Source organism: Alexandromys fortis, unplaced genomic scaffold (genome assembly GCF_014885135.2).
Source record: "Alexandromys fortis isolate MF-2015 unplaced genomic scaffold, M_Fortis_MF-2015_v1.1 scaffold_32, whole genome shotgun sequence".
In the NCBI taxonomy this organism is placed as follows: Eukaryota; Metazoa; Chordata; class Mammalia; order Rodentia; family Cricetidae; genus Alexandromys; species Alexandromys fortis.
In genome coordinates, this window is record NW_026067938.1 from 6,064,651 (window position 1) to 6,076,042 (window position 11,392).

An 11,392-nucleotide genomic window follows, 5' to 3' on the forward strand; every position below is an offset into this window, starting at 1 on the left:
GTCTCCCTGCCACATCCGTGTGCCCATTCCAAAATAAAATCCAGTGTCTGCCTAATCGTGTGCCCTCAAGTAATGAATAGATTCCTTTCTTCCCGTGCCTCGCTGTTACTCCCAGCTCAATCGGCTGCTTTGGGCACATCAAAGCTTAGGCCATTGTTTCCTCGCCATTTGGCTGCTCTGCTGTGTTATCGGAGCTGGTTTTAGGGTTTCTGGTGATGCTGACTCTCAAGGGAATTTGCATGTGTTGAAAATGCGTTTTCCTCCTCAGTTCTTAACAAGGAAAGACGTGAGTTATTCTTCCCTGAACCTGTTTTCTCCTCCAGCTTTTGTTTTATGTGCTCAACGAAGCTAATAATATCATGCTTATTTAGCGATTTGATGATTAATTCCAGTACGGGGAGACAGTTGTTTCTGGCTTTGTGTTTAAAGCTGAAGAATTGCCGATGTCGTGAGTGCAGCAGAGGTGGAAAGAGAAGCACACTGCATATGTACCAATCCAGGATAGCTTTTGCTTTGTAAAAAACCACAGTAAGAAACTTAAGGCACAGGGGTCCAGACCTGCTTCATTCATATCTTTGTTTTGAGCTTTTTCTCATAATAGTTTCTTCCTTCAAAACAGGGGAAGTCATCCCTTTTTTCTGTCTGTTTCTCTTGTGTGGTGTGTGCAGCCAAAGCTGCCGTCCAGTGGCCTATGTAGGGATATGGGTTTCAGTGGTGTTTGTCTGGGTCTTCCCTATGGCCGATGAGCCGTCAGCTTTCAGTCCATGGGAAGTCATGATTGGCTTTGCAGTGCTGCAGGGCAGGTCATTTCATTCTGGAGACTCGGCATTTGTGCTGAATTAGGAGTTATGCAAATCTGGCCATCTCTAACTGGGCTCGAGACATTGGGAAGTCCTGGGTCAGCCAAGACTGTGACGCCAGAGGCTTTACAGCGGTGCTTTTCCCCTTCGCTCTGTGGTTGCCACGCTAGCCGCCTTTGCCTTGCTGGTTAAGGTCCACCATACCTGCCCCTCTGCAGCCCAATAACCAGATAGGAACATAGGTCAGAAGCAGTAACGCCTGAGATGGGCCAATATTACTCAATAATTAATGCTTACCATGCGAAGTTCCCACTGAGGGGAGATTTCCCAGGGTGAGGTTTGAGAAAAGTGGGGTGGGAGGAAATGGGGCCTTGCCCATCATCCTTGGTGATACGAATAATGAGTTGATTTTGCCTTCATATGGGTTGACCGAGGCCCCTCTCCTGTCTCATTTCTTCCTTCTGTGATCTGCTGCTGCCTCAGTTTCTACCCAGCTTTGGAAGTTACCATTTGACGGGGGGACTCCAACCTACAACCTGGCATTTGGGGGGGCAGCCTGACATGTTTGTTTCTTAATGGAAGCTCCTAGGTGGCCCTCCCATTACCCCGCACACATCAGGAGTGCCTGCCTGTGGTACTCTACTTTAGATGCTCCGTTCACGTGACCTGGAGTGTGTGACTGCTGCTTGCTCTCTGGGAAGATGTAGATTACAGTTGCACCAGGACGTAACCTGGGCTGGTTTCCCTTTTCCCGAGAGTCCTAAACACTTGTGTCTTCTATGTCTTTTAGCATGGCTAACTTGAAAATTGAACTGTCAAAGTTGGAGAGCGAGGCCTGGCCCGGGGCCCTGGACGTCGAGAAGGAGAAGCTGATGCTGATCAAGGAAAAAGAAGAGCTTTTGAAAGAGCTGCAGTTCATCACTCCGCAGAAACGCACGCAGGACGAGCTGGACCGCCTGGAAGCAGAGCGCCAGCGACTGGAGGAGGAGCTGATGTCCGCACAGGGCTTGCCGAGCAGGGCTCTGGCCGAAAGGTGTGTGTGTGTGTGTGTGTGTGTGTGTGTGTGTGTGTGTGTGTTTCTGGAAACAGGGTGACTTGAACCTATGGTTGTGTCTTAAGGTGACGTTTCCCCAGGTTTGGAAATCTTAAATATAACCTGCTGTTCGTGGACTCAGAAACAGCACAAAATAATTTCATTTTGGCAGAGCAATAAAGCTCACCCTCCTGTGCCCTGGAGTATCAGTTCCTCTGTGTCTATTAGGAATGGGAAAGTGCTCATGACAGATGTCAAATAACTAAGGAATGTTGACATAAAATCAGGAGCGCAGTCCATCACTGAGCGAGCCTGATAACAATAGCTATAAACTGTTGCTCTCTGAGGAAGATGCTCTAGACTTCATGAAGCAGGGCAGCCTTCCTAGGCTCGTTTTCAATACTGACAAGAAGCCCTATGTTTATTGCTTTTAATTTCAAAAGGAAAGGAAGCGACAGCCTGCTCCCTTTGATACCTTAATCATGTCACAGGATGTTCCTTGCATGTGGCTTGTCAGATGAACACTGCTTCTGAAGCAGAGGCAAGCATTCTGAGCGTTTTCTGATTTGTCTGTGGGACGGTGGGAGTTATTTATTCAAAAGTACCCAGTGCCGCCAGCAGAGCGGCAGGACTGTTGATCAGAGGACGCACGTGTCTCTCGGATGTGAGCACACCGGCCAGAGCCCGGTGCCTGGACAGATCTGTGTTGCTGGCTGCTGTGGCAGCATACCTGTTTGGTGGCAATCTGTGGCCCTTGAGAACCAGTGCGCATCCTAGACCAGCAAGGAGAAGGGTCTGCCCCAGCGACCTGGAAATGAGTGCACGCATCCATCCAGAACCCAGTTCCTTCTCCTTTCTCATTCTTTGCCGCTTGCCTTCTAATCCCTATTTCTCAATGACTGTCCAGAGTTTTAAACGTGAAAATATTTTAAACTATGGGAACGGTGGGGCAGGGAGGGAGAAATCTGCGGTTCCTGATTAGGTCTTAGCATGGGCATGTCCTGAGTTTAGCCGTTTGGGGAAGTCCTGCTGATGCTCCACATGGCTGCAGCGCCCTCGTTTTAGGGAACGTGAGCAGGTATCCCGAGGCAAACCCTCTACAGACTGCAGGCATTCGACCGAGTTCTCGCTCTTGCCTTGTTTCCCCTTCTCATCCACCTTCCTCTGCTGTCTCTGCCTCATGCTGAAAGAAGCGTTAGTTCTGGGTGTGAGGAAGGACCCAGGCAGCAAGCACCCACAGGCACAAGAGCAAGGAGACGGGAAGGGTGAGTTACTCTGGTCTGCGTTTGTATATTTTAACTTTCCAGCAAAGACTCACTAGTGGATATAAAGAACGGGTAGCCTTTGTGTACAACATCAGTGCATTTTACATTTACAGCACTTTCTAAAGCCCGTAGATTGTTCCCTTCATGTCCTGGGGGTTGGTTCCAGAACCTCTCCCTGATACCCAAGCCATAATTCCCCTTTACAAATGTGTAGTGTTAACAGAAAACATACACATGTCCTCTCAGAAGCTTTGAACACTTTCTAGATTATGTAGAATTCCTAACACAAAATAAATGTTATGGAAATAGTGGTCATGCTGTATAACTTAGGGAACAATGGCAAGGAAAGGGCCCACACGTGGTCAGTACAAACTCAGGGTTTTCCTGGTTGCTTGAATCCTTGATTATGTGACCAGGGTTGTGGAGACTCCCAGTCTCCCTGCTCCTCTACCGTGTTCAGGGGACGTCTCTCTTCCCCTTTGCAGCAGGTGAGGGAGTCTGGAAAGGCGCTGGTCCTCCTTTAGCTTTGTTCCGGGGAGACGGGGAACGTGTTCATCTTATCCACATTTACAAGCAAGCCGGCATTCTGCTTGTCTTTTTTAATCAGGGATGGTCTGTTCCGGAGTGACTGTTACACTTTGCACACATATAAAGACTGTCAAACTTCTAGTGGCAGGTTGGGACCCAGCAGAAGCAGGAGCTACATATTATGTACATACAATAATGATAATATTTAGTGAGAAGCAGCACAGGGTTGGGCCATGTGGGGAATAGAAGTGTGCTTAGCTGACTTCACCTGCGCAGCCTGTCTGCCACTGACCCGATAGAAGCGAGGAGGCATGCCTGTCTTTTGTTTGTATATTACTGGTTTTCTGAGCCCTCTGAAAGTCCAGCCACTTGGCATAACAAGTACATGCAAGTTTCCTTATAGTGCCTGTGGTCGAGGGCAGGTCCCATCGCTTTGCTGCAGTGCAAGGGAGGGAGCACTCAGATGTCCCATGGATCAGCTGAGCTCCCCCATCATTGCTCACGGTTCCCTTCCACATGTCCCAAGAGCAGAGCCTTCCGCTGCAGTGTGCGCCGGGTCCTCTGCTCCCCAAGCAGACACAGCACAGCAGGGCCTGGCTGTTCTTACTCACACTTTTGTTTTCTGGACCTTCACGCTTATCACCTATTCTTTACCTTGCTTCCTACCATATAGTCTTATTTTCTCTAGTTGCTTCGATCCAGCTGTCCTTGAACCTGTGTAAGTAAGAGCCTAGCCCTGTAAACCATGCCTCCTCCTTCTCTGTGGTAGAGCAGGTGGTGGCCAGCAACACCCTAGGAAGGAGAATTCACCGGGTGACATCGAGCACATTGTCAACATCAGACCCTCAGTTTCTTGGTGCTGACACACCAAAGCAAGCTTCCTGCTGTCTTGCTTTAAGCTTTCCTGTTTCCCATCCTATTGTGGGTTTCACATTCTTTCAGGGATGAACTCATACTGTGGTCTCCAAAGACACTAAACTCACATGAACTCACAGGCATCCTTTGTATCCTGACCCCTATTTCTGCTGCCGCTGTATAGCACAGCAGTGGCAGACAGCTCCCTCTAGCGGTGATAAAGCTTATCTGCACAAGCCAGAACTGGACCAAAGAGAAATTGCTCTCCAGTCCTGTACCCCTTTATAAACACTGGCGCTCTGTAAACTGTGGTTTCCTGTAGCTGACAGATCTTTGCTGCTTCACACAAATTCCAAGGGCTCACCCCGAAATCATTAGTGCACCTGGATTACTTAAAGTTTTTTTGCTAAGGCATCTGAAGATTATTTGAAACAAATGGGCCGGGCACGTGAGACTTTTCTTTTTTAATGGAAAGGAGACTGCTTTACTGTATCGATGACATGAGCACTTCCCAGGTGGAACGTTGTGAGCTCGGGAGAGGCAATGCCTCCCTCCCTTCGAGTGCTGAAGTAGACACAGAAAGAGATGGCGGCCTGATACATTGCCAAGGGCAACCTGAAGGGCAATGAAGAGTAACAGGACGGATGCAGGGCGGAGGGGTACCCTTTATGAGCCCCTTTCTCCCTGAGGAAACCAGACGGGCAGGACTGGGAAGGAGCATAGCGAGCCAAGCTCAGGAAGAGGACCATATTTATAATTCCCTGGGTGTGCAAGACCTTGTCACCTAGTCTGAGGAAGACTTCCAGCTGCCCTCAACTGACAGCTTGATGAGTCCATTAAGAGCAGTAGCTGCTGCCCTGCTCCAAGATCTCTGTGGCTTTTCACAGCGCCCTTACCGCCCTTCCGCCCTTCTAGTGGCACCAGCCAGAACTTTGTATAGAGGAGAGAGGAAGAGCCAGTGCCTGCCTTCTGGGACCTTAGCGTCATCTGGAGGAGGGAACATGTGAGCAAGAACACTCAAGTGGAGGCTTTGGAGACGGCTCAGGCAGTAAAGTGTCTGCTTTGTATGCACAAGGGCCTGACTTTGCGTCCATAGACCTGCATTTAAAAACTAAAAAAGCCAAACGTGTGTGTTCCTAGTGCAAGGGATCCCAGGGACTAGCTGAACAGGCAGTCTAGCCAGTCCATAAGGGCCAGGTTCAGTGAACCCAACAGCTCAAAAGATAAGATGGGGCTGGAGAGATCGCTCAGCAGTTAAGACCACTTGCTGTTCTTGTAGGACATTGTTTCAGTTCCCAGCACCCACATGGTGGCTCACAACTGGCTGTAACTCCAGTCCCGAGGGATCTGACACCCTCTTCTGACCTCCACGGGCAATGCATGCATGTGGTGCACGGACAGACACACACACACACACACACAAACACGAGAATACACATGAGCACAAAAGCCAAGCACCAGTAGTTGAGAGCCAGCCTGCAGGAGCTGGCCCAGCAGCCCCTGAATGTCATTATGACCTTGAGAACAAAAGACACTATCCTCCGCAAGGTGTCCCTTAGGGCGTGAGGAAATGCCTTTGTATTAATAAAACTGATATTTGTTTTTAAAATGTTACTTATTTCTGAAGTGTGTCTCCTGTTGCCAGAGACACATGTTTGGGCAGTGTTCGGGCTGTCTCCAGACCTTTGTGCCTTCCAACTCAGTTTATCTTTGTTAATATTTCTTCCTGATTGAGTTGATTTGTTTAGGAGATTTTAAAAGATAGGCTGCACTTCTTAAAAATGAAGTTATAAAAGTTATGAAAGAATTAGCCATGCCGGTATTCCAGAAAATGGCAAGAATCACTTTTTAATTGTAGCATATAATGGAAATTGTGTTGTTGATACATCAAAGGGATAGGTGCCTATAAATAAAACGTGCCCATCTCCTCACTGTCCAAGACGTGCGTAAAATTTCAAAGGGTTGGAAACTGGGGAGATTTTCTTTTCCTCCGAAGCCATGTGTCTTACTGTGTGTATGGCCACCTCGCAGGGCTGTGAACAAATGGGGCTGTTCTGTGGCCTGTTGAGCCCTTTCCCAGGCCTTACTCCCTTTGATCCCTTTAACCGCCTTATCAGGTAGACACAGAAGCATCGTAAGCATCGTTCACAGCCAAGAAAGGTGAGCCTTGCTAGCCGGTGGCTTTGCCAAAGGATCCTGGGCTCCCAAACAGCAAATCCCAGGCTGGGCACCGAGCTCTGCCTTCCCCAGATGACGTGTCAGGGCCCCGGTTGATGGGATTTGTGCAGGCACTAAGCTTTCCCTTGGATGTGTGACCTATTTTGAACTGAATTTGTTTCGAGATAAAATTCTCCAGTATTCAACTGTATGATAACCTGCTCCAGGTGAGGCAGGACGGAGCTAGGGAGGCGGCTCTCTTGGACTTCTTGGTGAGATTGTAATTCTGCAGGTTAGCCACAGCAGCCTCTTGGATCCATCTCTCTCACTGCTAAACCTCCCGGGAAATTAGCAGTGGAGTTTTTGTAGTTAAGCGCGATTTTACAGCAATGCCTGCTATATTCAGTACTTTAGCGGCCTTTAAACTACGCTACCTAATGGTATCCAAATGTTTAGGTTTTTGCTGAGGTCAACGTTGTCATTGTTTTCCCCATGTCTGGGGCCAAATCATTTACCAACTTGAGAAAAGTTTACACTGCCAGCACTTGAAGTTCTCCTGGCCTTGGACTGGACATACCTCTCCAGCTCCATTTACGGTGGCTGTGAAGCTCCGCCCCTTGCTGTGGGTGTCCTCTGTCAAGTTCATCCAGACGCCCTCTTACACGTGATTCTGGGATACTGAGTTTTTCTGTTGCTTAGTTTGGGTTTCTAAGTTATCATTTGAAAATTAATTTCTTTGTTTTTTTTCTAGATTGAAATTAGAAGAGAAAAGAAAAGAGCTGCTGGGGAAGCTTGAGGAGACTTCTAAATTAACCACTTCCCTGTACTCGCAGCTCAAAAGGTGAGCAGGGCCGGCCCTCCAACGGAGGTCTTTCCCAGCACCCAGGCAGGCCCTGGTTCCTCAATGGTTGCTTTTTGCTGCTTAAAAGTAAACAAATAAGTTATGCCCGCTCCACTAATGTTTAAATCACCAAGTTTAGAAACAGGTTCCTCCCCCACACCATAAACTCCTTATTTAAGTTTGGAGTGCTTTCGGAAATCTCCTGCCGAAGGGGGGGAGGGGCTCGCCTTATCTGTCAGTGAATATTGGAAAATAATGTGTTTCTGCCCTTACCTCACCTTCATTCACCAAGGGAGACAGGAGAACTCTACTGTGAAATAGCTGCCCGTGACTTCCTTACACGGATTAGAATATTCACTCTTGCATGAGGGGGCTCATGGGTCCGCCGCCACCCTGTCTTCCTAGCCACGGCTGCGACGCTGACACTTGCTGTCAGCCTTTTCCAGTCTTGTTGAAGTGTGAGGTTGCAAGGATGGCTCTGCAAGTTAACATACAAGCATGCGTTTGATTTGATTTAAAATTTTAAGGTGTTTCGCTGTGGTTGGGTTCAATGATCTCACCATGTCGCCCTAGCTGTCCTGGAACTCACTCGTAGACCGGACTGGACTTGAACTCACAGAGATCCACTTTACCCACCTTTATCACTGTCAAATTTATATATANGTCAGAAAGCATGGATTCTGACCCAAAAGATGTCTCTTTGTCTAGCAGTGTCTGAGTCTGCGTTCACAATAGGCCATCTGTTAGGCAGTGAATCTTGGAGTCCCACTGTCCACATCTGTGAAATGGAGGTATACATATACATATTAAATGAGAAAGTAAATAACCATATATATAATGACATACAAGCATGTGTTTGATTTGATTATATATACATATATATATAATCGTTGTTTGTTTATTTATTTATTTATTTATTTATTTTGGAGACAGGGTCTGTCTGTGTAGCCCTGGCTGTCCAGGAGCTATCTATGTAGACTAGGCTGGCCTTGAACTCACAGAGACCCTTCTGTCTCTGCCTCTAAAGTACTGGAATTGAAGATATGCACCACCACCACTTCTGGCCAGATGCTGTGTATTGTTTAAAAAGACCAGAATTACTGGGGTGTATGAGGACAGCAAGGTTGCTAATATTCATGAGTGAGTAGGGAAGTCATGGTTCAAACAGCAAGCTCCTCTGCCCAGGTTGTAAACCTAACTCCCGGGCATCGCCGTTGCCATTCTCTTCCTGTCTGAAGGAGTCCGTGTGCACTGTGCTGTGCTTTCTTCCCCAGCCTCTCCTCCAGCACACTGTCCATGTCGTCTGGCAGCAGTCTGGGGTCCCTGACGTCCAGCCGCGGCTCTCTGAACACCTCCAGCCGGGGATCTCTCAACTCCCTCAGTTCCAGTGAGCTCTACTACAGCAGCCAGGGCGATCAGATGGACGCAGACTACCAGTATAAACTGGACTTCCTTCTTCAAGAGAAGGGTGGCTACATTCCTTCTGGGCCCATCACTACCATCCACGAGAACGAGGTGGTCAAGTCTCCCAGCCAGCCTGGCCAGAGCGGACTGTGTACTGTGGCAGCTGCAGCCCCCAGCCACACACCCCCACTGACAGAGGCCTCCAAGTCAGTGACGTCCCTCTCCTCCAGGTCCTCCCTGTCATCCTTGTCCCCTCCCGGCTCCCCTCTGGTCTCGGACAGCACATTTCCAGTGTCCCCTCATGACCCCTCCGTGCACCAGTTCTCCGTTGACTTTGAGGACTGCGGCTTGAGCAGCCACTTTGCCGACATTGGCCTTGGTGAAAATCAGGTCTTGCTGGATTCAGACTCAGGAGCATCCCAGTCTCTCTTAGAGGATAAAGACCTTGACGAATGTGCGGGGGAGCTGCTGTATGAAGGAGTAACAGGTAAGGGTTGAGCTTTGCTTTCCCACATCCCCCTGCGCCATTTCAGGAAGGACTGGATCACTCATTCATATAAGGAAAGGGCATGACTCTCTTCTCATTCTCCAGGGTGTTCATTTAGAGCATTCATTCCATACCTAGACTTTCCTTCTCTGTCAAAAAAAATTACCATTCTAGAGGGGGGACATATTTATAGCTCAGTGATAGACAGCTTGCCTAGCGTGTGCAAGACTCTGGGTTCAATACCCCAGTACCACAAAATAAAAACAGGTACTGAAGAGATGGTGGAGTCTGTCAGGTGCTTGCTGCGCTAGTATGGAGGTCGGAAAAGCCACTATGACCACTCACACCTGTAATCCCAGGGCTGGGGAGGCAGAGAGGGGCGGAGTCCCGGGCTTCCTGTCAGACGGAACCTGCTCTGCTGAGCTCCAGACTCAGTGAGAGACTCTGTCCCAAAAAGTAAGGCGAAGAGTTTCTGAGGAAGACACCAGTGTCAGCCGCTGACCGAGACATACATGCACACCTTTATACACACCTGCATATACAAACATATACATGCACATACGCAAAGCATATTGCCCTCCTGTTGAATAGACTCGACCGTGGGGGCCTGTTCTGTAGTCCGGGGCCTCTGTGGGTGGTGGATGCCTAGGATGTGTTTTATGAGCGGTCCACACTTCCGCCTGGACTCTGGTTCAGAAATAGCAAAGAAATAAGGACTTTCTTTTTAAAATTGTCCAAAGCAGATGAAAACAAAGTCAATTAGCATGCCGGCTAATTAGCACAAAGATTTAGTGTTTAGCTTGCTGGGGGGGGGGGGGTCTATCTAAACAGTTTTTGGTTTGTGCCAAACCCCTTCTGCCCCAGTTACTTGGTGGCTATAGTCCAGTGTCCGGAGCCGCTCTGCCATCTGCTGGCTGCTCTCGCAGCTGCAGGTCCAGGAAGATGGGCCCAGTGGCCCTTGGGATGAGTACATGTTCATTAATGTTGCTCTCCTGCGCACTGGGGAAGCTTCCAGTGTGTGCCATGGGTTTATTGCTGTGTGGTGCTGTCCTGGGTTCTGAGGACAGCCCATTCTATAGCCAGCGTGAAGCTAGGTACAAAGCAAACTCTCGGCTCATGCCAGGAAGTCCTGTTCAGTCAGCATGTGTCAGCGTGTCCCACCATGCAGAAAGGGCAGCCCATGCAGAACCCTGGCCTTGCTGTTTTAAGAAGTGGTTTCTACCGGTGTGCACGTGTAGGAATTCTAAGTATTAATCAATTGGCCAATTGAGATGCAAGTTGATTTAGGGGTTTCTGATACCAAATGAAGTTCTGTGTTCTCGTTAGTAGCTGGGGCAGAACTGGAGTGGATGAGACCTTCCTACCGTTCGTATGCCCTCTTTCAGGGATGTACCAATGAGTTATAGGTCATTCTATTAAAATACTGCCTCCCACACACAAATGCACATGGGAGATGTGTCCATAATGGCTTCCCGCAACCAAGAGCCGCTGTGGGACCTCACAGGGGCCTGTGGGAAGCAGTACAGTGGAGCAGCTGTGCCTGCATCCTCTCCACCTGCCCCTTTGGTTGTTTTAGGTGAGCATTTATCCTCTCCGTTGTTCAGACCCATTCCTCGTCTGCACGGTTACCATCATAGAATGCAAGACCATGCATGGCGTCCAAGCCTGCCTGGCGCACACGCGCAGTTTGTGGTAACTGTTGCCCTGTGTGGTGAGAGGTCATGAACACTGGTGTGCCCCTCTCTCCACACCACGCTGCGGGTTGGGGGTGGGAGAAGCCCGCGTACGTTGTGGTTGCACCGTTCTTATGTGCTTTTGAGCCTTTCAGGGCGTGACACTTCTTGAGCATCTATAACTGACTGCCCTTTATGTATTGGAATACTCCCTAGCGAGGATTTCTCAACATCCCATCAAATGGTGAACCCAGTACATAAAGGCAGATGCTCAAAAAGCAGGAGGGTCCCAAATCCTTCGGTGCAAGGGCCATCACAATGATCCTGAGCCGCAACCCTCCCCCCCCCC

At 49.0% G+C, this 11,392-nt stretch overlaps 1 protein-coding gene across 1 annotated transcript in view; it reads left to right on the top strand.

The window, feature by feature from the left end:
• The window catches only part of Wwc2 (WW and C2 domain containing 2), a 159,192-nt gene that overhangs the window by 110,192 nt on the left and 37,608 nt on the right, over positions 1-11,392 (top strand). Inside the window, exons 9-11 of the mRNA XM_050147222.1 lie at positions 1,591-1,833; positions 7,390-7,479; positions 8,754-9,370. Of these exons, the coding sequence (XP_050003179.1) occupies positions 1,591-1,833; positions 7,390-7,479; positions 8,754-9,370 (950 nt within the window). The remainder of the gene's footprint in view (positions 1-1,590; positions 1,834-7,389; positions 7,480-8,753; positions 9,371-11,392) is intronic.